General features: G+C 48.7%; 3 protein-coding genes across 19 annotated transcripts in view; 2 read left to right on the top strand and 1 right to left on the bottom strand.

Moving 5' to 3' along the window:
• Positions 1-49: 49 nt before the first annotated feature.
• Positions 50-5,892, top strand: lrrc32 (leucine rich repeat containing 32). Its single transcript, XM_078106974.1, is given in 4 exon segments — positions 50-109; positions 111-142; positions 1,580-1,673; positions 2,646-5,892. Coding segments are annotated over 4 exon segments (2,007 nt in total). The 5' UTR covers positions 50-64; the 3' UTR covers positions 4,482-5,892.
• Positions 5,893-10,331: 4,439 nt separating this feature from the next.
• On the bottom strand, positions 10,332-22,365 carry emsy (EMSY transcriptional repressor, BRCA2 interacting). Of its 11 annotated transcripts, none has more exons than XM_040180187.2 (22): positions 22,246-22,365; positions 20,728-21,052; positions 19,629-19,737; positions 19,420-19,519; positions 19,268-19,342; positions 18,952-19,127; positions 18,642-18,797; positions 18,216-18,472; positions 17,931-18,144; positions 17,400-17,609; positions 16,883-17,032; positions 16,632-16,805; positions 16,409-16,545; positions 15,969-16,007; positions 15,375-15,548; positions 13,918-14,110; positions 13,641-13,808; positions 13,328-13,477; positions 12,472-12,629; positions 11,591-12,094; positions 10,973-11,365; positions 10,332-10,867 (listed from the first exon to the last, which is right to left on the bottom strand). In XM_040180187.2, exons 3-22 carry the CDS (start codon positions 19,732-19,734, stop codon positions 10,685-10,687), a joined length of 3,717 nt encoding a protein of 1,238 aa, XP_040036121.2. In that variant the 5' UTR covers positions 19,735-19,737; positions 20,728-21,052; positions 22,246-22,365; the 3' UTR covers positions 10,332-10,684. The 11 variants fall into 11 exon arrangements, with proteins under 11 accessions (XP_040036121.2, XP_040036117.2, XP_040036122.2 ...); XM_040180183.2 differs by having other exon boundaries at positions 20,751-21,052; XM_040180188.2 differs by having other exon boundaries at positions 10,332-10,855; positions 20,751-21,052.
• Positions 21,541-27,843, top strand: part of arhgef12b (Rho guanine nucleotide exchange factor (GEF) 12b) — a 19,367-nt gene continuing 13,064 nt past the window's right edge. For 4 of the 7 annotated variants that reach the window (XM_078106964.1, XM_078106961.1, XM_078106963.1 and 1 more), the window contains exons 1-2: positions 21,541-22,230; positions 27,733-27,824. In XM_078106964.1, the coding sequence (XP_077963090.1) occupies positions 22,199-22,230; positions 27,733-27,824 (124 nt within the window). In that variant the 5' untranslated portion in view covers positions 21,541-22,198. The remainder of the gene's footprint in view (positions 22,231-27,732; positions 27,825-27,843) is intronic. The other 3 variants (XM_078106966.1, XM_078106965.1, XM_078106962.1) reach the window with 1 other exon arrangement.

Genomic DNA, 27,843 nt, shown 5'->3' with positions numbered 1-27,843 from the left:
CTTATAAGGCATTTCCCTGAGCACGGAGGAGGGGGGGATGTGCAGGATATTCTCACAGGATGTGATGGCTGGACAGCAGCCGGAGCATCGCAGAGTGGAGGGAAGCCTCGGCTGAGAGCAGCTCTTCGGTCACCATCGATCCGTGAGTGTGTGTGTGTGAGGGGGTGAGGGGGGGGGGGTGAGGATGAAGACCAGTTGTCGGGCTCTTTTTGGTTTGCATGCAAACAAACATCAGGGGTGGAAGACCTTCTCAGGTCCTTTTATTTAAGCAGAGAGGTCCGTATCAGCTGCTGGTTTGTAGCGCAGCAGATTTACGTTCCTATTTGAGGTAAACTGTATTTTCACGTTATTACTACTTTTACTTGACTAACTAATCTTAACTTTGAAAATGTACAACAGCAGAAAAAGCAATGAAAGCTGAAATGATGCAGTGTGTAAACTAGCGCTTTGTAAATAGTCCTCAGATCACGACGCCTTCAAAATAAAATACGCAGTATGAAGTAAGGGACATGTTTTAATAAATAACAACGTTAGACCTCAGCGTGTGAGTAGCATGTTGTTGAAGCTGTTTTAACTGCTTAAAGTTCAGTGGGGGTTCCCAACCTCTGGGTCGGGCCCCTCTGAAGGGTCGCCAGATACATCTGAGGGGTCCCGTCCCGTCTGCAGCGCGTGTAAATATTTAAGTCGCTCCCTCTGAAATGAAAAGGGACGCACTGAAGGAAACATTAGGATACTCTTGGTACAGCACCTGGCCGTCCGTCCGTAGCTTCACGAGAGAAGAAGAGTTTTTGATCTTTCTGGCTGCTGATTAACGACCACAAAGTTTTATCGCGGCTGTAAATGTCTAATGGTGTCGTTTGATGAACGGCCGGCGTCACCAGAGAGAAGCCCCGTCGGTCCGCTTTGAACAATGCGTGAGCTAAATGCTTCTTATTGTTAATTACCAAAACCCAAATGTGTTCCAGTAGCAGCGAATGAATGATGTTTCTGTGTTCTTGTCACATGAGAGGGAAGAATAACTTCGTTGAATCAGAAGCTCCTCAGAGCTGCTCTGCTGGCAGTTCAGAGAAGAATTCTCCTGAACTGAATCGCTGAAACTAATAATTAAAAGTACGTGATTATCGGTAGTTTCCACGACGATGATAATTACTCCCACATGATTTGCCCGTGCGGCCTACAGGGTGCTTTCATCTGGGCCAGGGGAGCCTGTCAAGAACTATTTCAGCAAGTTTACGCAAAACATAAGGAGGCATAGAACTCGTGAAGAGACTCACCGAGGCGAAAAAAAATAATAGTAAAAGTATAATAAATAAAAGTATCCTCCGGAGTAACGACGTACGGGGCAGAATCGATGGCTTTTGTTCTCGTTATCTTAGTCACCGGTTCTCTTTCCTGCAGCTTAATGCGGCAAAATAGAAACGTCATGATCAACAAGTGACACAGAAAAGCCCCCGTTTCAGTCTCTGTAGGTAGGCCGGCGTCCCGCTTCCTTCCCTTTTCGAGTCATATCACCGGCGTCCTGCTTCCTGCAGCGCCGCGGTTCTAACTCGTGGTATCTGGTCTCTCCCCGCCGACGCAGCGTCATGGCCGCCTTCCAGCTGCTCCTCCCGCTGTTGGTCACCTGCGTGGCGGCGTCCGCCCGGCCCCCCCGCCGCCTCCCGGCCTGCCAAGTTGTGAGTAAAAAAAAAAATGTCTTTCTCAGTTTCCCTGCATCCTCACATCTCCAGCCAAAGAAGCAGTGACTCATGCGTTCATCTGTTTTTGCTTTATGTCTGAACGCGCATGAGGCCCCTGATCCATCAGGTGATGGAGGTATTTTCGGATTATCCCCGAGAAAAAGGCCGGCGGTTTATTTGAGAGCTCCGGAGCAGCAGGTTTGGTTTATTATTTCAGGCTGTGCTGCCAGACCTTCGGGCTTCGATATTTGGACAAAGGAACGTTATTTGTCTCCTCTGGCAGAAGAATGGGACGGGTTGTTGTCTGCGATCGCAACTCTTGACCTCTTTTCCAGTGAATCGAGTCCTCGTTTCGGCTTCTCGTGTTCTGGAGGATTTTCCCTTCTCAGGAGAGACACCAGCCAACACGTAGAAGAGCTTCTGATGAGGTTGGGTTGATTCGTTCCGCGATGCCGGGCGGTGTTCTGCCCGTCGCGATAAATCAGCGCGTTTGCGCCTGTAAGCAACGAGGAACGCCTCTTTCAGGACGCCACTAGTAAGCCGAGAAGGTCCGTGGAGTAGATATACTCTAAATACTCAGAGAGGAAAGGCGAGACCGAGAGCTTTACGAGCTGTTGTTGGACAGAAGGGATTTCTGTCCACATGGTTTGAGTTATAAACTGCTCTTTATGACCTAAAGATTTGAACCTAGGAGGGTGAGAGAAGAGGAGATGACGAAAGCGTCCGGGTCTGGAGACCACAGATCGAGTCATTAAAGCAGTGGATACGTTTCCAGGGAAAAGGGCATTTTTCTCATTAGTATAACTCGTGGTGATAAACCTCACAGGGCCGCGCTGCTGCCAAGAACGCGCCGCGGGCTCCGCAAACCCACCTGGAGCATTCGCTGTGCGCTGCGTCAGCGCCGGGCGATCTGGCGGCGTTCCCCTTCATTAAACCCACACTCGCGTGTTCTGTTTTCTCCGTTCGCAGGTCCAGATGGATGCGTTTTGCAGCGACCTGAGCCTGAGGAGCGCCCCGGTCGACCTCCCCCGCGGCGTCCAGACGCTGGACCTCTCTCGCAACCACGTGCAGAACCTCACCCGGGAGACTCTGGCGTTCCACACCGGCCTGCGGCGCCTGAACCTGCGCTCCAACGAGATCCACTTCATCCAGCCGGGGCTCTTCGTGGACATGGCCGCCCTGAAGGTCTTGGACCTGTCCAGGAATCGCCTGAATGTCTTCGCCCTCTCCAACGTGAGGCTGGGGCCTCTCACGGCCGTGGAGACGCTCGACCTGTCGAGCAACGGGCTCTACACCGGGATGACCGACTACTTCCTGGCGCATTCTCCCTCGCTGGAGGTCCTCGCTCTGAACGGCAACAGCATCACCAAAATAGCGCAAAACACCTTCAGCGGGTCGCCGAGGCTGAAAAAAATCGGCCTCCGCAACAACGTCATCCTGGAGATCGAAAGCGGCGCTTTCGACTCCCTGAGCGGTCTGACGGAACTCGATCTGTCCAAGAACTCCATCACCTGCATCACAGACTTCAACCTCTGCAACCTGAAGGTGCTCAACCTCAGCAAGAACAGCGTGGAGCTTTTCCACAGCGCCACATCGACGGATTACTATTGCCTCCTCTCGCTCGATCTGAGTGAAAACAAAATGTCTACCTTTCCTCTGCTGCCCAGGAACAACCGGCTGGAGCGCCTGGACGTCTCACGCAACCAGCTCCAGAGCGTCAACGACACGGCGACTCCTGATGAAAAGACCTTTTTCTCTCACCTGAGATACCTGGACATGAGCTACAACCAACTCCAAAGCTTACCCGAGTCCTTCTTTCACTGCATGCGGTCCTTGGAGGTCCTGAACGTGAGCAATAACTGCATCGGCGAGTTCTCCGTCGCCGACGAGGGCCTCCTGCGGACCGTGAAGGTCATCAACCTCGGCTACAACTCGCTGCGCAGCCTGACGTTTGGGGAAAACACTTTGCGGTCGCTGGAGAAGCTCCTCCTCCGCGGAAACGGCCTCGCCACTCTGGACAGCGGCGTGTTTCGACGACTTCCGAGCATCGAGCACCTGCAGCTTCGGCAGAATAATCTCCAGATCTGTTCCTGGGGCCGAAACCGGCAGGATGCTCCGGGGTGCGTCTCCTTCTCCTCTGTGCCGACCTTGCAGATCCTGGACCTGTCCGACAACCAGCTGAGGACTGTGCCTGCCGACGCGTTCGCCGGCAGCCCTCTGAAGTCACTGGATCTGTCCCTGAACCCGGGCTTGGACATGGACCGAGACTCCCTCTCCGGTCTGGAACGTTCCCTGGTCCACCTGCTCCTCAGGGAGAACAACATTTCGAGTCTGAGCATGGACCTGTCGTCGCTGACGAGCCTCAAGCACATCGACCTGTCCACCAACCAGCTGACCACCGTGCCCGCCTGGAACCGAGACTCCTCCATCGAGTCCCTGAACCTGCAGAACAACCACCTGGTCACCCTGGAGTACAGCACCATGCTCGCCCTGGAGCCCTCGCTGAAGACCCTCTACATGGGCTCCAACCCCCTGAGCTGCTGCAGCAACCTCGACCTCCTCCAAATGGTGCAGAACTCGGCCGTGGTCGTCCCCGACATCGAGACCGCCACCTGCGTCCACCAGGAGTACTCGGAGCCAGTCAACATCGAGCAGGTGACCCAGGACATGTGCCTCAGGCCGGGGGGCCGGTACTATGCGGTAGCCGCGGTGGTGGTAGCGCTGGTCACCGTGGTCGCGTTGGTGCTGCTGGTCAGATGTTTCCGCGCCAGGAAACCGGAGCACAACCGGAGCTTCCGGGCTTAGTGCCGCGGCGCCAAGGAATATCAGTTTTTCTGACTTGGTCGGCGGTTTAAAACAAACATGAATGACCAAAGACTTGTGAAGGACAATTTATTGCCCCAATCTTTGGGTTACCAACAGCGACCGCACTGACACCAACGAAGAAGCCACACTGCGCTTTGATGTGGAGCGCTGCGGGGACGAAAAACACTTTTCAAATGTGTTTATGGTTTGATGAACATTCTAGTGGTCACTTTAGGAACTGCAGCTTTAAAGTTAATACATTTTAAAAGGAGTAGTTGCAGCATATTTTCTTGATATTGAACTATTCTTCAGTTTCGATGAAATGATGAGCGATTAGTGAGCGATGCAGAAAGAGGAAGATGACTCAAAGTCTGACGTCTTCGCTTGTTGACGTGTAACGTCGTGTGTGAGGGGAATTCTCCTTTACGCTGCGAATAGAAGGAAGAAAACACTACAGAAGGTCAGGAAGCAAAAGGCTCCGTTCATGAACTATGACTAAATGAAGTACATGTGTATCTATATGAATATATATAATATATATATATATGAATATATATATATATATATATATACATATCTGTCGGAGGTCAAAGTTTTTACAAAGCAATCCGACCTCTTTTTTTATGTGGTTTGCACTTTAAATCTCGCCTGGTTTGTGTGATTGTGTCTTATTCTGAGATTGTTTCAACACTAATGATATTTGTGTTTCCATAACAACAGTGTTGTTTTCTGCATTTGACGCGAGAAGCTGAAGTCTGGGGCTGAACACTGAAACGAGTAACTGTGAAACTCTGACATGGAGGTTTATTATACGTGCTGTTTATTTTTGGAATAAATAAAAGAATAGATGTTGTGTGCAACACAACAATCCACAATTATATACAACGGAAATGCTTTTCTAACGTCATGTAAGCGACACTTTGTACCAGATGAAGGCCATTTTCTACACATTATTTTATGTTTAAATACTGAGTGTCGTGTTCACACCGGCCCATTTCTTGTCACATCAATATTCAGCTAATAATATAACAGATTTTTTGCTCGGTCATTTAAAAAAAACTTTTGGGCAAAAGAAGTAGCACTTAACTATATGAGAATAAACTGAATGTTATTTTCTAATGTTTGTCATTTTATTATTGCACAAACATTCATCAGAATAATTTGATTATTTCCTATTATTCAAATCAGTTTTAATGCAACATACACCATTGCAGATATTTTATTTCTTTTTTTAAATAATCAATTTGTGAGGTTTTTAACATGTTTGTTTAATCCAGATAGTGTTGAAAACGACGTCAGACAGAAACCTGAACATTTATTTATCACACGAGGCGACTTATGACTAAATAAATACAATATAAATAAAGTACAACATTGAGATAAAATGAGAAATAAACGTTTCCTTTTCACATTTCCTCGTCTCTTTTGATTGGATGTTTGCTAACTTTCTCCAGTCCTTCATCTTCTGTTGTTTACGCTTGAAATCTTTCGAGTCGAAACAACGGAGCTGAACCGCCGGTGACTCTGACTGACCGTCGTCCTGCTGCAGGACGTCGTCCTGCTGCAGGACGTCGTCCTCTCCGCGTCTTCCACCGGCGATCGGCTGCGTGGTGAAGGAGGCTTTGCGTTTGTCGCGTGTGTTCGTATTAGACGTAGACGTGTTTAGAGAAGATGCTGTTTAACGTGAACCGTGAAGAGGCCCCTGCGTGCTGCACAGCGTGTATTTGCTTGAATAACAAATAAAGTTTGGTTAATTTCGATATGTTTGTTAGGATGCACTTCAGGCTGCAGAAGACCGACCATGTTTATTTATTCATTCACTTAGTTTTGCAGTGATGCAGCTCTGAACCAGCTCTCGTTAAGACGCTTAATGCTGCACGCAGCGAGGGGGACGGAATAATGGAAACTATTTGTATCTGTGGCCGTCTAGACTTTTGTGGGGGGGGAGGAACGTTTGTTTAAGTGAACAACTCCAGCCGCTCTGCTTCCACAGGCGACGAGGACGCAGTTTAATCCTCTTCATCGGCGGCCTTCCGCAAAAAAAGCGGTAGTTGAACTTCGACCTTTGGATTGTTAAACACTGAAGTGCAGCATCGTGGTTTATGACCTGCGAGGTGATTCATGGAGGAGCAGCGCGACATGATCACACTGTAAGTAACAAAGGGGCTTTTCTGTAACATTTGAAGTGTATTTTCATTAAACAAACTAATCGATAAATCTCCTGTTTGACACGAAGGTCGTCTCCTCAGATTCCTGCTACTCGTGCTTCCAGGAGATCGAATTATGCGACTGCACTCACTTCATTTATTTTTGCCCGGCCTGGCGTTGCCCCCGGGGGGGGGGGGCTCACTTCCTGTCAGTCTACGTGGGCCAAAGATTGTAGCTCTGACGAGCCGAACATAAACAAAGTGAACTCCTACAAACCACTTTCTTCACATTTCCCCCCCAAACGACGAGATTTCCTTTCAAAGCCCCCCCCCCCCCCCCCCCTCTTGTTTATGAGATGAGCAGCGATGGAATCGGAGGCCTACGGGAAGCATCTGGGCCTCGTAATTGGAAGCAGACGTCGGTCCCTTTTCCTCCCGTGTGACGGCGCACTGAGTCACGAAGGTTCTTAGCTGGTGTTCATCACGCTGACATCAGACACCTTCGCTTCACACGCCGAGTCCGGATCAGAGCAGCAGAACTCGGCCGCAAAAACACCGCGAACAAACACAAATGCAAACGTGGTTGTTTCAATTGGACATAAAAAAAAAAAAGATAAACGGACCCAAGAAATCATATTTTGACTCAACAGTTAAATAAATGAATTAAATATTGTGTTTACTTTGTGAACGGAGGCTCGGGGGAGGAGAATGTCCCAGAGGTCAACAGGTCAAGCTGTCTGTTAATGTCCATGTGATCACCATTAATCAAGAGGTTATCTGCGTGCGCACGGCCAATAAAGCCGATGAAACAAGCGTGGCATCACCTCACAGCCGTGTGAAGCAAAGTGAATCCACCTGGACTCCGGAGCACGACGATCCTGGAGGCTCCTCAAAGCGAGTGTGTGATGCGTAACGCCGCCTGCAGTGTGTGTTTTCGCTGATTAACACACCGAACGCACAACAGCTGCAGCACCACCCGACCCGAGGGACGACAACAACAACAACAACAACAGCTGAGCGTTTAATGTGCGATACGCACGGCGGATTCACAGCGGTGCGGCGAGATAAAACACAAGCGTGCGGCCTGTGACCTTTCCCATGGTGCTCGGCGGTAAACGGGGGAAAGCGAGCGCACTGGGATGAGTAATGGGACGCTCGTAGTTTGCCAGCCGGAGATCACGGAGCGAGGCACATCCGTCTCCACTGAGACACTCCCCCCCCCCCGAGACGCTTTCCTGACTGAAACCAGATGGAAAGAGGAGTGAATCATCGGCGACGTGTTTACATCAGCGTTGTCTGCTGTGACTTATGAATGCTGAGCTTTCAACGTCGTCTGAAATATCTCAGGCTACATTTGGTGGATTCTCTCGAGCTTCTGTGGAGGCATTCGTGCTCCCCGGAGGATACGTTCTCCTCCGACTTCCCCCTCAGCATCACGGTGTGCTGGTGAGGGTTGGTTTGCCGTGTGGGGTGAAATCCTGTGAATGAACAAAGTGCAGATCTCGTGCTTCTCTTTAAAGTCTGAGGCTTCCACTCGACCTCGATGACCCTCGGTGACCCGCCGGACTCTCCGCTTCCTCACAAAGGGATAAATTACATCAGAGAACCGTTGTTTCGAGAACATCGCCTGTGAAACGTCCAACGCGCGCGGGGGCGGCAGATGAGCTTTACCTCCTGATGGTTTTACTTGTTGTAAATAGCTGTGACGTGGAGCGCAGAACGAACCGGAGCCTGAAAGGGAAGCAGGAAGAAGAAATCAAGTAAACTGGAGCTGAAGGAATGTTGCTCCGGCCTGCGTGATGAATGAGAGAAATGTCGGAGGAAACTCCCGAAATCTCTCCCACACGGCGCCACCAACTCCACCTAAAGACAACCCTAACCCTAAGACACACTTAAACACAGCTAAAGACACACTTAAACCCACCTAAAGACACTTAAACACAGCTAAAGACACTTAAACACAGCTAAAGACACTTAAACCCACCTAAAGACACTTAAACACAGCTAAAGAGACACGTAAACCCACCTAAAGACACACAAATAAATACACTTAAACACAGCTAAAGACAACTAAACACACCCTTAAACACAGCTGAAGACACTTAAACCCACCTAAAGACACTTAAACACAGCTAAAGACACTTAAACACAGCTAAAGACACTTAAACCCACCTAAAGACACTTAAACACAGCTAAAGACACTTAAACCCACCTAAAGACACTTAAACACAGCTAAAGAGACACGTAAACCCACCTAAAGACACACAGATAAATACACTTAAACACAGCTAAAGACAACTAAACACACCCTTAAACACAGCTGAAGACACTTAAACCCACCTAAAGACACTTAAACACACCTAAAGACACACTTAAACACAGCTAAAGACACACTTAAACACAGCTAAAGACAACTAAACACACCCTTAAACACAGCTGAAGACACTTAAACCCACCTAAAGACACTTAAACACACCTAAAGACACTTAAACCCACCTAAAGACACTTAAACACACCTAAAGACACACTTAAACACAGCTAAAGACAACTAAACACACCCTTAAACACAGCTGAAGACACTTAAACCCACCTAAAGAGACACTTAAACCCACCTAAAGACACTTAAACACACCTAAAGACACACTTAAACACAGCTAAAGACACACTTAAACACAGCTAAAGACAACTAAACACACCTAAAGACACACTTAAACACAGCTAAAGACACACTTAAACACAGCTAAAGACACTTAAACCCACCTAAAGACACTTAAACCCACCTAAAGAGACACTTAAACCCACCTAAAGACACACTTAAACACAGCTGAAGACACTTAAACCGCACAGCGGCCAATAAACACGGAGTTCGGCTCCGGCTGGAATTATAATGCAATAAATGTTTTTATATTGTGATTCTATTCATTGTCTTTGGCCTCAGACCAAGAGAGAGCAGATCATTCAGCGGTTGTGCGTCGGCTCGCGGCGCAATAAAATCTGTTTTAATAATCACAATGAGTTCAAGTAAAACAGTAAAGAAATGTGTGTCGCATTTTTCATCAAGAGCAGTGAGTTGAGCCGTTGGACGTGTTTAAAGGCATCAAATCAGAAAGTTGACCCAGAACTCGTCGGAGCACTCGTCCGTTCTTGTGAGACCTTTGACCCAGTTGTTTGCGTGTATCCAGTGTGCAGGCGTGTTGTTGTGTGCATTATTGTATACACACTTCTCTATTTTAAACGAAAACGAAACAAAAGCTTGGTATTAAAAATAGGTAACAGTCAAGAACTGTGTGGAAGTCATTAGTTAGAGCAGCTGACGTGGAGACGTCATGGAGTCAGCTGCTGTTCCAGCTGCAGACTGTTCTCCTGTTGAGAAACGGCTTCTGTCTTTGTCGAGTTAAAGAAGAAGGTTGTTTGAGTCCTGAAGCCGCGGAGCAGAAGATTCCTGTGCTGACTTTTATTAAATCGGACACTGAAAGGAGATAAGAAGTTGGGAAGCTCTTCTTGGCCCGAGATGATTATTTCAAGTTTCATATTTCTTTTTTAGTTTAGTTTTGAGAAAAGGAGCAATAAGTTCATATTCCTAAACGACTGATTGGAGGTTATTTGTTACTCTGAATGACGTAATCACAGCATTTTGCAGTTAATCCTCATTCATCCAAAAGATAATTTAGTTTGCAACCAATGAAACTGTATAAACTGAGGATTAAACTACTCAAGAGGATTTATTGGGCAGATTAAATGATTTTTCTCAACCAGCAATCTTGTTTTAAAGGTATAAAATGAAATGCACTTTAAAAACACACTACGCAGAAGCAAATGCAGACTCGGGGAAATCTTTACAAAAAAACAGGTACATTTAGTTTTTCTTTTTACAATGAGCAGTGAAACACGCGTCGCCTTGTTCTCTCCTCACGAAACTTCATATGAGACTTTACTGTCAGAAGAAATACCTTCACATGTCCGTCAGGCTTTGTACACTAAACGTGGAAACATTTGAAATATCCTGGACGATGGGCCTTGGGGTGGGGGTGTAGTGAGGGGGGGGGGGGTGTGGCGCTATGGTCGGTCGGGGGGGCTGGCGGCCGTGGCCTCGTCGTTGCTGCTGTCCACCTCCTGCTCCATGGGGCTGTCCTCCTCCAGCTGCTGGCTGGTGTAGTTGGTGATCTCCAGGAAGCCGCTGGGCTCCACCACCACGTTGGACTGGCTGGAGTCCGGCAGGATGGAATACTGAGGAATCACCTGCACGCGTTAGTCACATTTGGGTTCCAGTCAATATCCGGGCAACATAACAAAGAGCATCTCCAGGATTCATGAATGCATCACAACCACCTTCTGCTTTCTCACCTCAATGACCTCCAGGTCTTCCTTGCTCCTCTGCGCGGTGACAGCCGGCCTGCAGCCGAACGGCTGCGCCTTGGCGTGGGAGTGATGCATGCTGGTCCCGGAGCTGCTGATGAACTGGCCCGGGTCCAGGGTGCCCGACACGGCTTTTCCCAGAGGGCCGCGGTCGCTGGAGGAGTCCACCACCATGGGCTCCGTGCTGGGGTCGATCTCGGCCTGCATCATGGAGATCTTCAGGATGTCCGACACGGAGGGCTTTTCCCCCGGGGGCCCGCAGCTGGACTCCGGGATCAGTTTGGCGGCCGCCTCGGCGCTGCTGCTGAACACCTGCGACGGGTGGTGGGAGCCGCCGAAGGTGATCTTGGTGACGGTGGCGCTCTGTGTGATGATTGGCTGCTGCGAAGGAGGAGGAGACATTTCAACGAGGGGGAAAAACAAACGGGGGCCGTCCCTCGGTTGTCCCTCTCATTGTTTTTTCATTGCGTTTGAGGAAGCTACGAAAAGCCCCGTCACGTCCTGGTGAGGTCACATTTACATAAAAGTTCGTCCTTCGACTTCCCCCTCAAAGAGGCGGGACTTAACCCACCAAACAAACACCCCCGGGTTGTTTACGTCACTCACCTGGCTGGAGGCGGACTTCTCCGTGCCGACGGGGTGGTGCGCCTGCAGCGGGGGAGGGTGGGACATGGGGGTGTGCAGGGGTCTGTGGTGGGACGTTGGCGCTTGCTGGAGCTTCGGCAGCTGCGGCGTCAGCGGGGGCTTGGCCGGCGCGGACGGGGCCGGCGGTCTGTCTTTGGGGGTCGGGCCCGTGGGTTTGGGCGGATTCTGCTCCCGCAGCTTTGGGAGTTTCTTCACCAGAGGGAGAGTGGCGGCGGAGGAGGAGGACGAGGAGGAGGGCTGGCTGATTTGAGGTTTGCTGAGCAGCTGTGGCGGCGGCGGCGGGGGGGGGAGCTGGGCGGGGGCGGCGCCGGTCTGACTGGGGGGAGGTGGCGGAGCGCTCTGCTTCGCGGCGTCCGAGGCCGGTTGGCTGGAGCGGTAAAACAAGCCCGTTTGGGGGTCCAGGGTGTCGCCTTCCAGCTCGCCCACCTCCAACGCGGCGTCGGCTTTAACGTGACCGCCAGAGGGCTGAAACAGAGAGAAGATGAGTGACAGAGATCATCGAGAAGGCGGGGCGGGGGTGTCATTTTGACCAAGTTCCCCAATGAGTTGCCATGACAACAGTTTCCATTGCTCTCTGTATTATCCCGGGTGGTTTGGGGCGCTCACAGAACGCTTTGTTTGAGGTTGTTGCACAAATTCACTTTCACTCTCGAGAGCTGAAGTCGAACATGGGAACAGGGATCCCAGGACCCATCTGCTCCGTTCAATACTGATGCTTTATTATCGTCAATCCGGGACGTAATCTAAGCGAAACTAGCCGGCATTATATTCCGTATGCGCCCTATTGGATTTACGCCATCCGCTCCGTTTGTTCTCTTCTAATCACGGACCGGCGTCCTCACCGCGAGGCTGCCGTGTGAAGCCGCGGAGGTGATGATGGCCGGTTTGGTTACCACGGTAACCTGGCTGGTGATTTTGTAGGGCTTCCCCGGCAGCTGGCTGGACGACATGACCACGTTATGGTCCTCTGAGGCCACTCCCACTCTGCTGCTCACTTTACCTGTCGGGGGAAGGGGTGGGGTCACAGATGAGCGTTGTTAAGATCAGAGATGGGTGTCGTTTGGGTTTTTTCTGAAACCGATACTTTTAAAATGCCGTTAAAAGGTTTTTTTTTTATCGCCATTTTTTTCTTCTCAAATTTGAACAATATACTAACTATGTAAACAAGTTAAATGTAAATAAATAAAAAAAACACTTCAAACTACAGCTTCGAACTTTTGAACTTCTAACTAATATGTGAACTATTACCGTATACTTAGCGTCAGTGTACGTATTAGTTCAATGGAATTTGGGAAATATGAATCATCTGATCTTAGTCTGTGTAGGCGCACGAGTCTGTGTGTGACGCAACAAAAGAACTTTAGCAACGGAGGGGAAGCACTGACTTCTAAATAGAAGGTAGATGGCTAGCTGGCTACCGTAGCTACACAAGCACTAGGCTATCGTTAGCTGCTCAGAATAGTGTAAATAAAGCTTTTCAATCGGCTCCATAGGATCCGGTACCAACATGGCACCGGTTCTCGGTACCCAACCCTAGTGAAGATGTAGAGGAGGCCGAACAAACAGCAGCCCCTTTGACTGCCGTCCACAAACCACGGAGAAGAACACGCGTGTGCGCTTCACTGTCACATCTGAGGTTTGCCACTGAAGGGCCGTCGTTCTGAAACCGACTCTCACGCGGCGCGTCATGAGGAGCACCTGCTGACTCCGTGGCGGCTTCAGCCTCGGAGGTGGAGGGCTTTGGGGACTCCGGGCCGGGCTTCTTGTCCTGGGCCAGCTGGAGGGGCACGGCCATCTGGCTCAGGTCGATGGTGTGCGCTCTGGGTTTGGACTCCGCCTTCTCCTTCACTGCCGACAAGTGAAGGCCGAACGGGGTCACGGTTGAATCTGGGTTTCACTGATGATTTAGAACACTCGTACATCTACGGTCTTACTCCTGAGATGAGGAGGCCCTTTTCCAAATATGACTCTCCCAGCGTCCCACGTCTCTCCGCGTGACATAAAGGCTCACCTGTCGTCTGTTGAAGCTCCAGCAGGGCTTTGATGGTGGACGTAGCGGACTGGGATTCCCCACCAGGAACTTCCTGGTAGATGATCGTTGGGCCGGACTCCACCGATATCTCCTGCTCGGTCCAATCATGCTCTCTGGAGGATATCACGTGCACCACAGGCTGAGGCTCTGAGGCGGGCCACGTGGGGCAGATTGGGGGGAGATTTGGGTCATTTTCATATGAAACGGGTCGAGCAGCAGCAGCCGCCGATTCATTGGAGCTCATCGCCTCGTTCACCTGGAGCGCTGCTGTGCGACGCCTCGCCCGCGGCGCTCCCGGAGTCGCCCTTGGCCGACCCGTCCGCGCCCGAGGCCGGACCCGGCACCAGCTCAGCGGAGCGGGTCACGTTCTGCAGCGCCTCGGTGACCAGCTGCCGGGTCTGCTCGCTCACCACCGCCGCCTGGAAGACCGGCTTAGGCTTGATGAGAACCTGGGGAGGGAAACCAGAGGAGCGCAGATCCCTGTGAAGATGACGTCCCCGTCCCAGACTGCAGATGCTAAACGACCACGGCGGGATGTTCACGTTTCGTACCAGACATCCCGCCACGCGGGCACTGATGCAAGTCAGCGGCTGTTACCGCCAATAAACGCGAACAAGTGTAAGCTTGACGTTACGGCTGGAGGGCGGCGTGATTTTCTCCGGCGTCGTTTGTGGTTTTACTGATCGTCGCTGTGGGTGTTGAACACAGTACTTTGGTATTTAGGAATTGTGAATCACAGACCTCAACTTCCCCTCCGTGACTAAAAATAGACAGAGAATTCAGGCTAAATTTAGGCCGCAGTCCCGAGTGTGATTAGTGAAAGTTCCACGACCGGTTGTAAGTAATCCAAAAAATGTTTGAGAAAATGTATGAAAAGATTCTCAGGCCCCACAAACCTTTTAAATAAATTCATTATCCCCACAGGTCTCTGATCTCAGTGGGCGACTCCTAACAAGTCACAAGTTTTACTTTCAGACCTCACGTCAGCCTTTCTTGGTCGTTGTCACAAATCTGAATTTCTGCAGAACTAATCTTATTTTAACTGCTTAAAAACAGAAGAAAAATCCCCAGGAAGTGAAAACGCCTCCAGCGCTTGGTTTCAATGGACGGTCCAGGTGCACAGGAGCGCCTGAGGGGGCCGAGCCATTATTTAAAAAAAAAAAATGGAAATGGAATGAAATGGAGCCGATGCTTCGGGAGTTTCCCTCATGTGCTCGTTAACAATTTAATCATTAATCAGAACCAGTTCTATTGATCTACCGTCGCAAAGTAAGCGCTCAACTGGAAGGCTCCAGCGCTCAAAGAAATCTACACAGGTCTGATACGACGGGTTGGAGACCTCGCTGCAGTCTGCAGATCAGGTGACCCTCGTCGACAACCTTTAGGGAAGGACTCAGCTCTGTCTGAAAAATAGGGACATTTTCTCTTCATTTCAAACGGTTTCAAACAGCCTGATCCAACTTCCCCAGAAAAGGTCATGGATCTCCCGTTGAGGGAAGAAGACCCAACAGTGTTAGCCCTCGTGCCCTCGTGGTATTTGAGGTCAGTCAAAAGGTCGTGTGAATGTCCACCTGATGCCAGTCACACGATGACCTCCATTTGAATGTGGTTTAACCAGCAACGAATGAGGATTTGAAACGCCAGCAGTAAATATTTCAGTGGAAAACACTGAGAAGAGAAACGTTAAAAGCCCAAAGGTTCGAGGAGCCTCACCTGCGTCTTGCCCTGCTGGCCGTAGACGATCTTGGTGGGGATGATCTTGGTGGCGGTGGCCTGCGACCCGGAGCTCATGCCTTTGGGCTGGGTGACGATCATCTTGGTGATGGGTCTGGAGGCGGTGATGATGGCCGGCTTGGTCCCCTGCACAGCCTGCAGCCCTTTCTCGCCCTGAAGCACACACAGTTCATTGCAACACCAGAACCGCCGACACAGGCAACGCGAGAGGAAGCCAGTGGCGCTCGTTGGATACGCTCGAATCCAAATGCTCAACCGTGAGTTGCAGCCCTACACAGAAGTCGCTATATGATTTTAGGGCACGAGAAGCCTCAATTTTAAAAAAGGAGCAATTCTACATTTCCAGGCTGGCTGTTTCCACTCGTTTAGAGTCTCTGTGCTAAACTAACTGGATGCAGATTAATATGTAAAACATACCTAACAGTGATAAATATCTGAACATCAAACTCCAGAAAACACATCAAAGAAATTCCAAAAATGTCAAACTATTTCGAGATAAACACAAAACTCTGTTTAACACGTTTTAAAACCTTGAATTCAGGAAATGCAAGTTGATAAAAATGTTTAAAGGACCTTTGTGTAGGATGTGAAGGTTTCAAACTTTGGCAACACCTAGTGGTTGTATCAAAAAAGACAACAACAGTGGAATTACAAAAAGATGTTAACAAACATTTATGCATTATTTATTTGAAAGCGTTATTAGCTTATTCGTCACCATTTGGCCTATAAATTTACTGATTGTTTGCTGAATTAGTTGATTAATAGTTTGGTCCGTAGAGAAGAACTCATCGTGGCCAAAAGAATCTGACAAATCAAGAGTTAAAGAAAATAGAAAACATTCACATTTGAGAAGCTGTAATAATTGTTGCCATTTTTGTAAAAAGTTGCCAATTCATTTTCCTCTCAAAAAATGAAAACCACTAAAGCGAAATACTTCATCGGCCTTTGGAGGAATCACGGATGATTCCTGAATCATAACCCGGCACAGTGAGAGACAGGAACGTTCCACTGACCCCGGCATTCAAGAGGGTGGTGACCACGTTCTTGCCAGGTAGCCCCTGGATGGTGGCCCCCTTCCCCGTGGTCTTCTGCACCACGATGACGTTTGGCTTGGAGCTCATGGGGATGGTGGTGATCTTGGTCGTCGTGCCTGTTGCAGAGGGGAGTCGACATTTTTATGAAGAGCGGCGCGCGGTGAAGTCACGGCGGCGTGGAGCTCGCCCCGCGGGGGCTCACCGGACACGATGTTGCTGCTGATGATCTTGCCCCCCAGCGTGGCCAGAGACTTGGGCACCACCGTGATGATGCTGCCGCTGGTAGTCTTGACGTAGGTGGCGCCGCCGCTGGAGGCGGATATTCTGGCGCCGAGGCTGGGGCTCACGGTGGGTCTGGTGTAGGTGGCCTGGGTGGCTGCAAAAACACAGGGTTGCTATTAATAACTATGCCTGGGTATCTGTGATGAGGACAGGGAAGTTACTGTCCCTCACCTGTGGACTGAGTGACCAGTTTGGTCGTCATGATGGCTCCGTTGCTACTGACGACCATGATGGGGGAGGAGCTGCTGCTGGACAAAGCCACCGACGAAGGCTTGGGCAGGATTTTGCTGGGCTGAACCTGCTGAGTGATTATCTTGACCCCTGTAACATTTAATTAGGTCAAAGAAGAAAAAACACTTATAGACTGCAACAGACAGTGAGGGGGGGGGGGGGGGGGGGGGGGGGCTTCTCTAAACAGAACACAGAGACATTTTTGTGTTGAGGGTCCTTGTGGAGAACAGAAAATATCACTATAATAAAACATTCATGCGTTCACATGTTGTCTCTTTATAACTTGTTTTGTAAATGTGTAACTTCTGACAACTAAAAAGAGATTATGAAAGAAATAAGGACAAAGAAATAAAGAGGTAAGAGTCTAAAGAAAGAAAAGAAAAGAAGAAAGCGATAAAGACCTCAAAGGAAAACATCAAGAAGGAGAGAGATAGAGTAAAGGAGGCGGGCGGCTTACCGGACTCCTGTTTGATCTGGATGGTGGGCTTGGAGCCCGGGGAGGTGCTGCTCGTCTGCGTCTGGCTGATTCCCAGAGCTGAGCCGTGCTGCAGCTGTTTGGGGGACTGCTGTTTGGGGAACTGGGCCAGGATCTGAGCCGGCGATCCCACCAGGGTCTTCGGCGAGGGAAGTCTGGCTGAAGCCACCTTCACACCGGCCGAAGAAGCGCCTGCAGCAGCGAGCGCAGCGGTTAAGCTAACAAGGCTAACAGCGTGACCCAAAAGAGCTGAACAGGCTGTGAAGTCCCGACTCACAACTTTGATTATTTCAAAATGTTTGATTTCCATAATCCATGTTTCAAGCCTAAAAAAAGAGTGACAATTTAATTGAGGACTATTCACCATCTTAGATTACAGAAGAATATCGTCCGTGTGGTAATGTTCTGTACATCAAACAGGCTGTTTGCTAATCCTGAAACAAACTCATTGTCAACAGATGCTGAAAGTTCTCCGTGTTGTCGCCGCGTCATCGGAGCAGAGGAAGGACCTACATGTTGTCGACATGACCACCGACGGCGTGGAGGAGACCACGGTGGTCACTGCCACGGTGTGGGAGGAAGGGAACACCACCGTCTGCTTCTGGGCGGTGGCCGTGAGCACCGAGGTGGAGACCAGCTTGGACAGAGCGGCGTTGTTGTGAGCGTGAGACTTGGACAGGATGTTGGGCACGAAGTTGGAGCTGGGAGAAGTTGTCACGATAATCACCTGGATGAAGAGGAGACGTTATAAAAAGGCTGCAGGGGTGCGCGAGAGGCGCGGTGGCAGCGTGGACCCACCTTCTGTGTGGTGGTGTTGGTGGTTTGGATGGTGGGCTTGGTGAAGGTGATCTTGACGGGGGACAGGTGCGGCGGCAGCGAGTTGGCGATGCTCTGCATGATGTTGCTCATCTTGGGGCTGCTCACCGGCACCGTGATGTTCTTGGACACCAACGGCGTCGCCTTGGAAACCTCCTTCAGCATCACCGGCGACGAGCTGGACGAGTTGGTCCGCCTGCGCTTGCGCGGCTTCTCGTCCTCGTCGGAGCAGCTGACGCCTGCGAGGGAAACGCGGGACAGTCAGAATGTCTCGGTCCATCAATCCGCCGATCATTTTCTCCATTAAATTGGTGTATTGACGCGTCAGGTAATAGCGGGACGTAGTCAAGTATATTATACATTAAAAACACAGAGCTGAAAAGGTGAAGTCGATTTGACGAGGCTCACTTTTTACGTAGACGGTGCTCCCGCTGGGCAGCACCACCACGTTGGACGATGGACTTGCCGGCCGGGGGGATTTCACGGCCGCTCCTATTGCGCCGCTCGTCGCGGCGGCGATGGTGGAGGTGCCGGTGGTGCTCGTGTAGGAGTAACACACAACCACTGCAGGGAGGAGATTAAACGCTCATTTAATGTCTAATCTGATTAACAAAGATTAACCTTATTTTTCAATAGAACATAGAGTGAAAAGCTTTACAGCAATATGCATGGAATAATCTTTCGCCGCTTGTCTAATAATAGAAAGACGCCGGCTCACCTTCTTTGTTTCCCGTTTCCGCTGGCAACAGCAGGGAGGCGTTCTGATTGGCCGTGGCACTGGCCACAGCATTAGCGGTCACAGTAAACGCCGTCTGCGGGACCAGCCTCGGCATCAAGGGGACGAGCCGGCGTCCCTCGATGGACCACTCGGACGAGCTGTTCGGACCCGACATACTGAGGAAAAAATTCTCAGTTTGCAACGCGCAGCCAAACTCACAATAAAAATATCATGGCCAGAGAAGCTGGACGCAGGACACTCCCACATGACGCAGGACACTCATACATGACACACCCACATGGCAGAAGACACTCACTGATATGCAATGGTGGTGAGGCGCTCATCGTTGACGGCCCTGCGGACTTCTGCGCGGTGGCGCTCCGTTGAGATCCTGAAATCAAGCAAAGGTGAGACACATTGCTTCTCTCTCTCGATGATGAACTCCCAGAATATGTAATAAACCATCACCCGAGGATTTTAGTGAGCTCTCCCAACAGATCCTTCTTGTCCTTCGAGAGGTCTCCTTGGGCTCGCAGGGCGCTGATGACGCCGGCGTACGCCTCCAGCTCTGGGAAACAGAAAGACTCTTCAGTACGCCAAACTCGGTCTTATTGAGGGGTGGAAATGGCTTTTACAGCAGTTCCTCTACTGTTCATATCAGACTCATGTGATCATACCGAGTTTACGGAGAATTCTTTTGCACTCATCCCTGCCCAAGTCCAGGATGGTGGGCCACACCACAGGCATGGTTCCAGCCAGCACTGGCTTCTCCAGCTGAATCATGGGCTGAGTTGGGAGTAAACCAGAGAACAATTTATCACTAAATCAACAAATGTCACAGTTGTTGGCTCTCTTTAAAGAGCTCCAACAATTTAAAAGCTCAATATATAGTGAACAAATCTACAGTTCTTCTCTTGACCAGAACGGTCTGATTGACTGGAAAATAATCTTTCATATACAATGACTGTGTTGAGAGGGAGCTAAATGCATCGTGTAAAAGGTTTCGTGTTTCGTGCGCATTTTAATGAGTGTAATTGAATGAATTAGTCCCCATGAAGAAGCTTCTCTCCCAGAGGAAGTGGGGTCAGTAATTACTCTGCACAATAATCGTGCAGCTTTAATTCAAAAATGGATAAAGGACAAAAGGTGTCGTGTTGAAGTGAGTGGAGTGAGGGAAGAGCAGCCGTCCTGCTGTTATTTACAACGTTTGTGCTGATGCTCGATTTATCGGTCTAGTTGGTTGACTTTGGGCCACTGAGCTTCAAGCAAATGGGACACAAAAAGAAGGAGTGAATACTGCATTAGAAGGAGACTATTTTGTATTTGCATTTCATCAAACCGTCTCGACCCGTTTACACTGACTAGCACCGCCCACCACCGGACATCCCTGTAACTACAATCCATAATGCGAGCGTACAAGGCCAACAAAAAGAGAAGGTATTCTTAAAAGCAACTCCTGCTTAGAACACAACCGGTACGCCGGAAGTAAAACAAAAGTCCAATAATTACACATCTGTGCGTTTGGTGCTACCAGGTTCCGACATTTATAGACGAATAACTCGAATGTTTAGCCGTTACATTTATCTGTCAACAACGGCAAAGCGGGGCACGTAACGTTACTGGGTCTACGTTTTCCTCAGAAGCACAATCGAAAAAGAGGCAACAACGTTAAAATACACGTCTAAAATATTCAACGCAAGGCGTGAGATCTTTGCAGGTCGAACCTCCAACCAGAGGAACGTTGTATTTTGTCAGTTCAAGCCTTTGCTTAATTACCTGCGAGCGAATCAATATCTTACCATCCGTTAGCAGGACAACTTCAAGGCCTTGGTTAATCCCAGATCACAAACAAACATGGCGCACCTGGAGACGTTTGGTTACACTACCGCATCGCGTGGTTGTTTTTTGATGAACAGCGGCGGACAAATAAAATGCTCAACTGCCAAAAATGTCTCAGTCCAGCCAGAAATGTCCCAGTGTTTACGTTGTCTGCTAGCTAGCTGCTGCTGCCCCGGGGACGGCTGGGCGGCTTTCTTCTTCTTCGTGTGATCTGTGACGTCACGGGAGGCGTCTTCTTCTGGACATGGCGCTGTGCTGCCCCCTACAGGGGACAAGACAGAGCAACACCGCTTAAAGCCTGTGGTGGTTGATACTGTCTTCATAATGTATTCAATGCGTCTTCGTTATTTAGCTGTGTAAATGTGCCTCCGAGCCTCACTGGTTGTTCTCTGGTACATTTGTGAAATAACTCATGGACTTCTGTAACATGAAAGGCACAAACACGGTTTTCATGAAAAGGTCCAAACCTTTCCGAACTATTGGAAACAACTATTTTAACAATACATAACATTTGAGGATTGTTTTATCTTTTTTTAATCCGGAACTTTAGTCTGAAAATTAACCATTAGTATTTCATTTTAATTGTCAAATAAATTAAGTAAAATTGACGTTTTTTTAAGTACCATAAGATTGTACTGTAAGTCAATTGAGCGACTTTACTACACTTACTTTCCAACACTGTTAAATAGCGAGTAAAAGTCCAAATAAAACCACATCGATGCTTTTAAATCTGATAGTTTCGCGAAATACGAGGAGTTCTTGAACGCAACGGGATGGAAGGTGTTTTTTTTAACTCTTTTTTGGGGGGGTGGGCGACAAACCATTTCCTTTTTTCCATTTTGCATCATCACTTTTGATGCGAATACCAAACCATCCCAGATTAGGATTAGGATTAGAGTGAGCAGACCTGGAGGAGGAGGATGCTACAGGAACTCTGCGCGCAGGGTTTAGCAGAGTTTAGCAGAGTTTGAAGTTATAACCCCCCCCCCTCCGCCCCCCGGGGTAATCTGGAATGTAGCCTGGACTGTCATCATGGAAGTATTTCCTAGGGAACACAGCGATGCCCTCCACTTGGATTTGGAGGTAATCTGAGGCCGTTTCGGGGAGACGGGGAGAGTTTTTCTTCTTCCAGATGTCTGATGACCACATTCACACCCCGGCGACCAGGAAACCACCGCTTCTCTTCACCTCTTTGGACCAAACGCTTATTTGTAAAACTTTATTCTCCGTTCCCTTCTGATTTTGTTCCCTGGAAGAAGGAAAAAGAAAATCCCTCTTCATGCTGGAATAACGAGTCGTCGACGTTATTCTGAGTGAAGGGAGCCGTTTTGATGAATAAGACTCGGACCCGATCGTGACATGATGTGATTCGGGCGAAGTCGTCGGAAAGGTCGCAAGGGAAGCCCCGATGAGCTGCACACAGTCCACGCTCACCGACAGGTAGGCGACACGCACCTTTCCGCCCCGCGTCCAAGTCCACGCGCATCGGCGCCACAAATCCACGTCGTTTCCCGAGTGGCTCGATGAATGGAAGAAACGCGCCTGAACGCGTCACGCCGAACTTCATTAAAAAAAGTCACAGTTTAAGGTTTTCTTACACGTTGCATAACACACAACCGACAAAAGTTAATATACGACTCTTTGCCATATTGTTTGGCATTTTCGGTAAATTCGGCAATTAAATTGTGAAACAACAAAAAAAAACGTTGGCTAAAAAGTTATTTTTTTATTTTCTTTATTTAGCACGCCCTGTTCACGTCGCATTGCTGTGGGAGTTGATGTCCCCCGGGGTCGTTAGATAATGTAAATACAGTTGAGTTAAGTGCACTTAAAGACGCTCGATGTACCGGATGTGCGCCGAACTGGAGGCAAGTCTTTACTAATCCCTGTGAGCTCGTCACTTATCTTCCAACTCGGACGTCTTATCTGAGGAAACTCACGGGGAGTTTAAATTTACAGATTTCTAAACGGAGTTCTTGAAAGGGCTCCTTCCACAAACCACAAAAGCAGAATGGGGCTCGGTTTTTCCACTCTACCCCCTCCTCCCATAATGCCATCCTCCTCTTCCCGGCCTGCAGGGGGCGTTACCCTGGACTGATTCCTTCTTGACCTTTTGGGCCCTCAAAGGTCACCCAACACATTTCAGTGCCGTTCTTCTGGTGGTGTGGCAGCTGGATGGAAACACCTCCCACGGCGGTTCCTCCGATACCGCGATCCTTCACACGGTCAAATGATGACAGACAAGCGTTAAAAGAGTCGCGTTAGACAACGTGCCGTATAAGGGTTGACGGGCTCTTAAAAGACGCCGCTCCACACAAGTCACTGGTGTATTTTTACACTCTGCAATCGGGAGTTTCCTCTGGGGAAAAGCCAAAACAAAGGCATCACATGACCACCCCCGAAAGTCAAACAGAAAGTCATTTGATTTGGGGCGACCTTCAGCCCGGCAGCTCGCCCGCTCCTCCACCGGACCGAGGCCTCTTAGTGTGTAATGTTTCCATCACATCTCCACATACAGCTGAATCACACACACACACACACACACACACTCCAGAGCACAGATTGAAGGGAAAGTTCAGTCTACACATGAGATTGATTTTTGCTGACATTTCTGCAGCTTTTGTTCAGCTCTGGTTGGGTTTGTTAGATTTATTACATGTGAGTGTTGTTTTTCGCTTTTTGTTGAGGCTGCTTCTTCTTCTTTTTTTCATCCAGTGCTGAGTGATGTCGTTAAAATCCCCGGACTTTGGTCCAGTTTTATCCACAACACGAGACCAAACGCTTCTAATGTGTCAACAGGAAACCAAACATGCACTGATCATTTTCATAACTTCTTCAAAAACATTCTGCAAAATAGCTTTGTTCAACAATCAGTGTACAATTTAGACGTAACGTAACATGTAACCGGCTACAATATGATGTATTTTATTATATAATTATGCAAGGGGGGAAATTCACAAGCTCCCAGTGCATGAATTAGTTCATGTTTGCCACATGTACTGTACCTTCACTATGCATCAACAATTATAATCCAGTCTTACACAAAATATTATTCTGAATGGGCCATTCTGCATTATGACTGTGGCTACTTTAAGCATATGTAGATATTAATACTTTTACTGGCGTCTCTCAGGGTCGAATCAAAGCTCTGATGTGATGATCTAAACAACACGTTTATCTGTGGATTTCAAGGTTGTTGCTGAAGCAAAGTGGCGGAAGAAGTACTTTCCCGTAACTCAAAACGGGAAAATCGCTCTGTGAAAGTACTTTGTCTCGAGTATTACAGTATTACATTCAAAGGTTCACTTAAAGTATTAACAGAATGGAATTCAAGTGATAACGTTAGTTGAGAGAATAAATATCCCACATTTTAAAAAGCAAATACCTCAACATCAATGGTAATATTTCAGTATTGACCATTTGTGCTTCCACACGTTTACACAGTTTATATATTTTTTAGAAATAACCATCAGTAATGAGTGTATAAAGAGAAATAATAGAACAGCTAGTACACTAAATGTCGTCCCACTAGCCTTTAAAACCAGGGAAAGTCACTTATGTCGTAATACAATATCCAAAATCTGAGATGATATTAACAATGTTGATAAGTTATCAACACGTCGCTCAGGCCTCCGTGTTGGGCAGAACGGTTCCCTTCAGACGATAAAAAAAAAGGTTTCAGTTGCCAGGCAACAATTGCTCCAACTCCAGCTGTGGTTAGGTCACCTTCTGGACGTCCTTCAAGGGTTTCTCAGTGAGAGGAATTCGGTTCGAGGTTTCTTCTGACGTCGGCGATGTTTTACCGTCTGGATGTGACGACCCCCAGCGTGGAACATGTTCTCCAGAGATCACGGCACAGCCGAGTTTATGGCGTTGAAGGAAAACTACAGTGTGACACAACCTGGCTGCTTTGTCACTTTTTGGGGGGCTTTTAACATTTAAAGACTCTACAGGGGGAAAAAAGGACGGCGTTGTCATGACAACACTTGTTGGTTTATGGACAGATGTTTGGGCTCAAGAGGAGTGATGTAGAGAAGCCATATCAGTCAATGGTAGAGACCTGTCAATCACGGTGTAGCCCCGCCCTAACGCATAGCCTGCTTTCCAACCTCAAATATGTTAGGCTGAAAAATGTTTTGGAAAAAAAGTCTTAACTTTGGTTAAACTATCGTGGGACAAAAAGTTGGTCAGACAATGCTTTTTGAAAAAAAGTCCAATTACGTAAGGTCTAAAAATATCAAAATTAATCAAAATGTTTGGAAAAAATGTCAAAATATTTTAGGTCAAAAATTGTTTTGGGGAAAAAAAATCAAAATATGTTTGGTCAAAAAATGATTTGAAAATAAAGTCAAACATTTTTGGGTAAAAAAACTAATCTGTCAAGTCGAAAAATGTCATAGAAAAAAGATTTGACTCCATTCACTAAATTACGCTGTATTGAAGAAGACTTGAAACTAGAGATTGAGACCATAAACGTTTGTTTATGTTTTCTTGATTTATTCCCTCAGTAAACATTGCAATCAAACAAGTAGAGTCATTTTCTCATAGACTCCAATGGGACCAGAGGAGTCGCCCCCTGCTGGTCACTACACAGAATGCAACTTGAAGGCGCTTGGCAAACCCTTAGGTTGCGTCCCGGCGTGAAAGTCATTGATTTGTTTATTTGTGTCCTGGGCGATGCTGATGTGCGATGCCGCTGTGGGATCAAGCCGAATGCCACGAGGCCGTGGAACCGGCTCTTTGTCGCACAGTTTTGCTGATCGGCGTGTTCCCTCCCACCGACCTCCATCCCCTCCACCCTCTGACGGGAAGTGGTGACATCACCGTTGAACAATGTCTGTCAGGCCCACCAGACCACCACACATCAGAGCAGGACGGGCTTTCAGTAAAATAAGGCTGTGCTGTCTGGATGATGAAGTAATTTAAATAATCACCTGTGTATTTTATTTCATCATTTCCCGACTGCTCATCGGGAGCGTAAATTCCTACGTAAGGTTATGGCTCAAAAGTTTGTTTACGCCGTAAAAAGTGCACCTTCCATAAAGAAGTAAAGCCGGGAAAACCTTTCTGTGTCCTCTGAGATTGAGACATCAGAAGACTCCTCTTTAAAGACAAACACAGCTGTATCGTGGCAGAGGACCAAAGGTCAAAGAACACACGGCGAGCAGTGACTCATAATTAATACCAGTTCATTTTATTGACATAACGGACGTCATATGCACATAATGAACAAACAGCATTTACATCCTCAAACCCCCCGGACCAAAAACGGTGCTCCAAGTCGTGGATGTAATAATAATTTATGAGTCTCGTCTCATCCGGTTTGGGAAAATAGTCAATTAAAGCTCGTATTACACGCTGTCCCGCCTGCCAGGGATACGATCCTAATCACTCTGCCCGTGTAAGGATTTAATTCTTCAGAGTCACATCATGGGCTGTAAAATACCTCATATCCAATGTTTTGAGCTTTGTGGATCGGAAAGCGAGGAGAGAAGTGTATTCATGTGCTTATCATGGCGGCATTCGTCCTTTTGTTAAGCCCCTGTGTCTTCCTCTGGACTCCAACCCGCCGCCTCGCTCTTATCGTCCCGCAGGAATCGTCTGGTATTTTTTGGCTCCAGAGGCACGAGTAGATTGCTGTGTGTTTTCCTTTTCATTTGTGTTCCCCTCGTTTGGTGGCTGTGCAGTGAGAAGGCAAAGAAGGTTGGAATCAATTAGCCTGCAGACGTGACGCCGAATGCAATCGCAGTAAATCATCGATTGTGGTGCCGGTGAACTTTCCACACGGAGGGGGAACGCTTCTCCTTTTTGTTGCAGAGGATCGGTGAACTTATGAACCTTATGAACAGTGGGCCATCGGAGAAAGGCCCGAGGTCAACGACCTCTGGGGAAAGCTGCAGAAGAAGCTTTTCTCATCTTCACTTCCTCTCGTCCCTCACGCTGCTGTCGAGAACTAACCAGCTATGTTTCCAGACGGTGATCCTCACCTGACCAGATCTAAAGAAGGAAAACATCCGCAGTCTGACTCAAACCTCTTTGTGCTCGGGCCGAATTCCTCCCCCACTTTTATCTGCCACCCGGCGAGCAGGATGCAATCTGTCCCCGTCTCGCTTTCTTATCAGCAGCGACCAGGCTCCCTGAATAGGCCGTCCAATCTAAGGGTGGCCAGCAAAACACCGTCTGCCCAGCGTGTGACTCCCTCCTCCGTCCGTGCAATCAGTTACTTGGTCTGTCTGTTTTTGACTCTGACGTCCCGGGGACGAGTTGAAGCCGTCTTCTCTCGGCCCTCGGGACGTCAGTTTGGACGGGATTGTCTCTGCGAGCTGAGTTAAAATCTCCTCGGCTCTCAGCCGTCCGTTCCTCCCGCAGAGACACTCTTGTGCCTCCTCCTCTTTTTCCCAGCCTTTCTCGTTCAGGAAAACTGGAGCCCAGCCAAGAACCCCAGTCTCCGTTTCCGGGAATCTGTCCCACAAAGCCACAGTATAGTGAGTTGGCCCTGACGCGGGAGCCATTGTCGAAAGGCCGGGGCCCCCATTGTCCGACGGGAGGAACAGCAGCACAAACACGAACCCCTCTCGCAGAACGAGTCGGAGGAGCAGAGCTGGATGGAGTCGGGGGGGGGGGGGGGCCCTCTGCTCTTAATATATGGCGGCCCCCCCCGAGACTTATGGATAATAAGAAGAAAGAGCCTGTTTGGGGTTGTTTGCTTCAAATTGGACACCAACAGACTCCGTTAACTCTTCGCTCTGATAGCGCGGTTATTCTGAATACATTTACGTTTAGGGAGGTTTGCATTGAGTTACATCGCGATGCCAATTAGTGTTGTTGAAAGGAAATTACGAGTTTATCGTGATGCGTTCAAATCTCGTAAATTGCAGTCGTCGGTGGAGAATCCTGGGAGGAATGTGTTCACATCTGCTTGTCTTGTGTGTGTTCGTCTAGGACCCCGAGCATTCTCAACAAGGAGCCCACGGACAAGAAACCCAAGAATGAGAAATCCTCCGTCGCACTCAAACATGAGTTTGACCCGACCGGTGAGGCTCTTCGTCGCGG

This window comes from Gasterosteus aculeatus, chromosome 7 (genome assembly GCF_964276395.1).
Source record: "Gasterosteus aculeatus chromosome 7, fGasAcu3.hap1.1, whole genome shotgun sequence".
NCBI classification, from domain to species: Eukaryota; Metazoa; Chordata; class Actinopteri; order Perciformes; family Gasterosteidae; genus Gasterosteus; species Gasterosteus aculeatus.
Note: the sequence above shows the minus strand (reverse complement) of the source record. Positions and strands in the feature narration are given on the sequence as shown.

Excerpts from the sequence above, each read along its gene's own strand:
- emsy (XM_040180183.2), bottom strand. Across the intron at positions 18,798-18,951 it reads GGAAACGGGAAACAAAGAAG|TGGTTGTGTGTTACTCCTAC; the intron begins GTGAGCCGGCGT and ends TCCTCCCTGCAG. Across the intron at positions 13,809-13,917 it reads GTCGCACAGCAGCGCTCCAG|AGCCTCAGCCTGTGGTGCAC; the intron begins GTGAACGAGGCG and ends GGCCCGCCTCAG.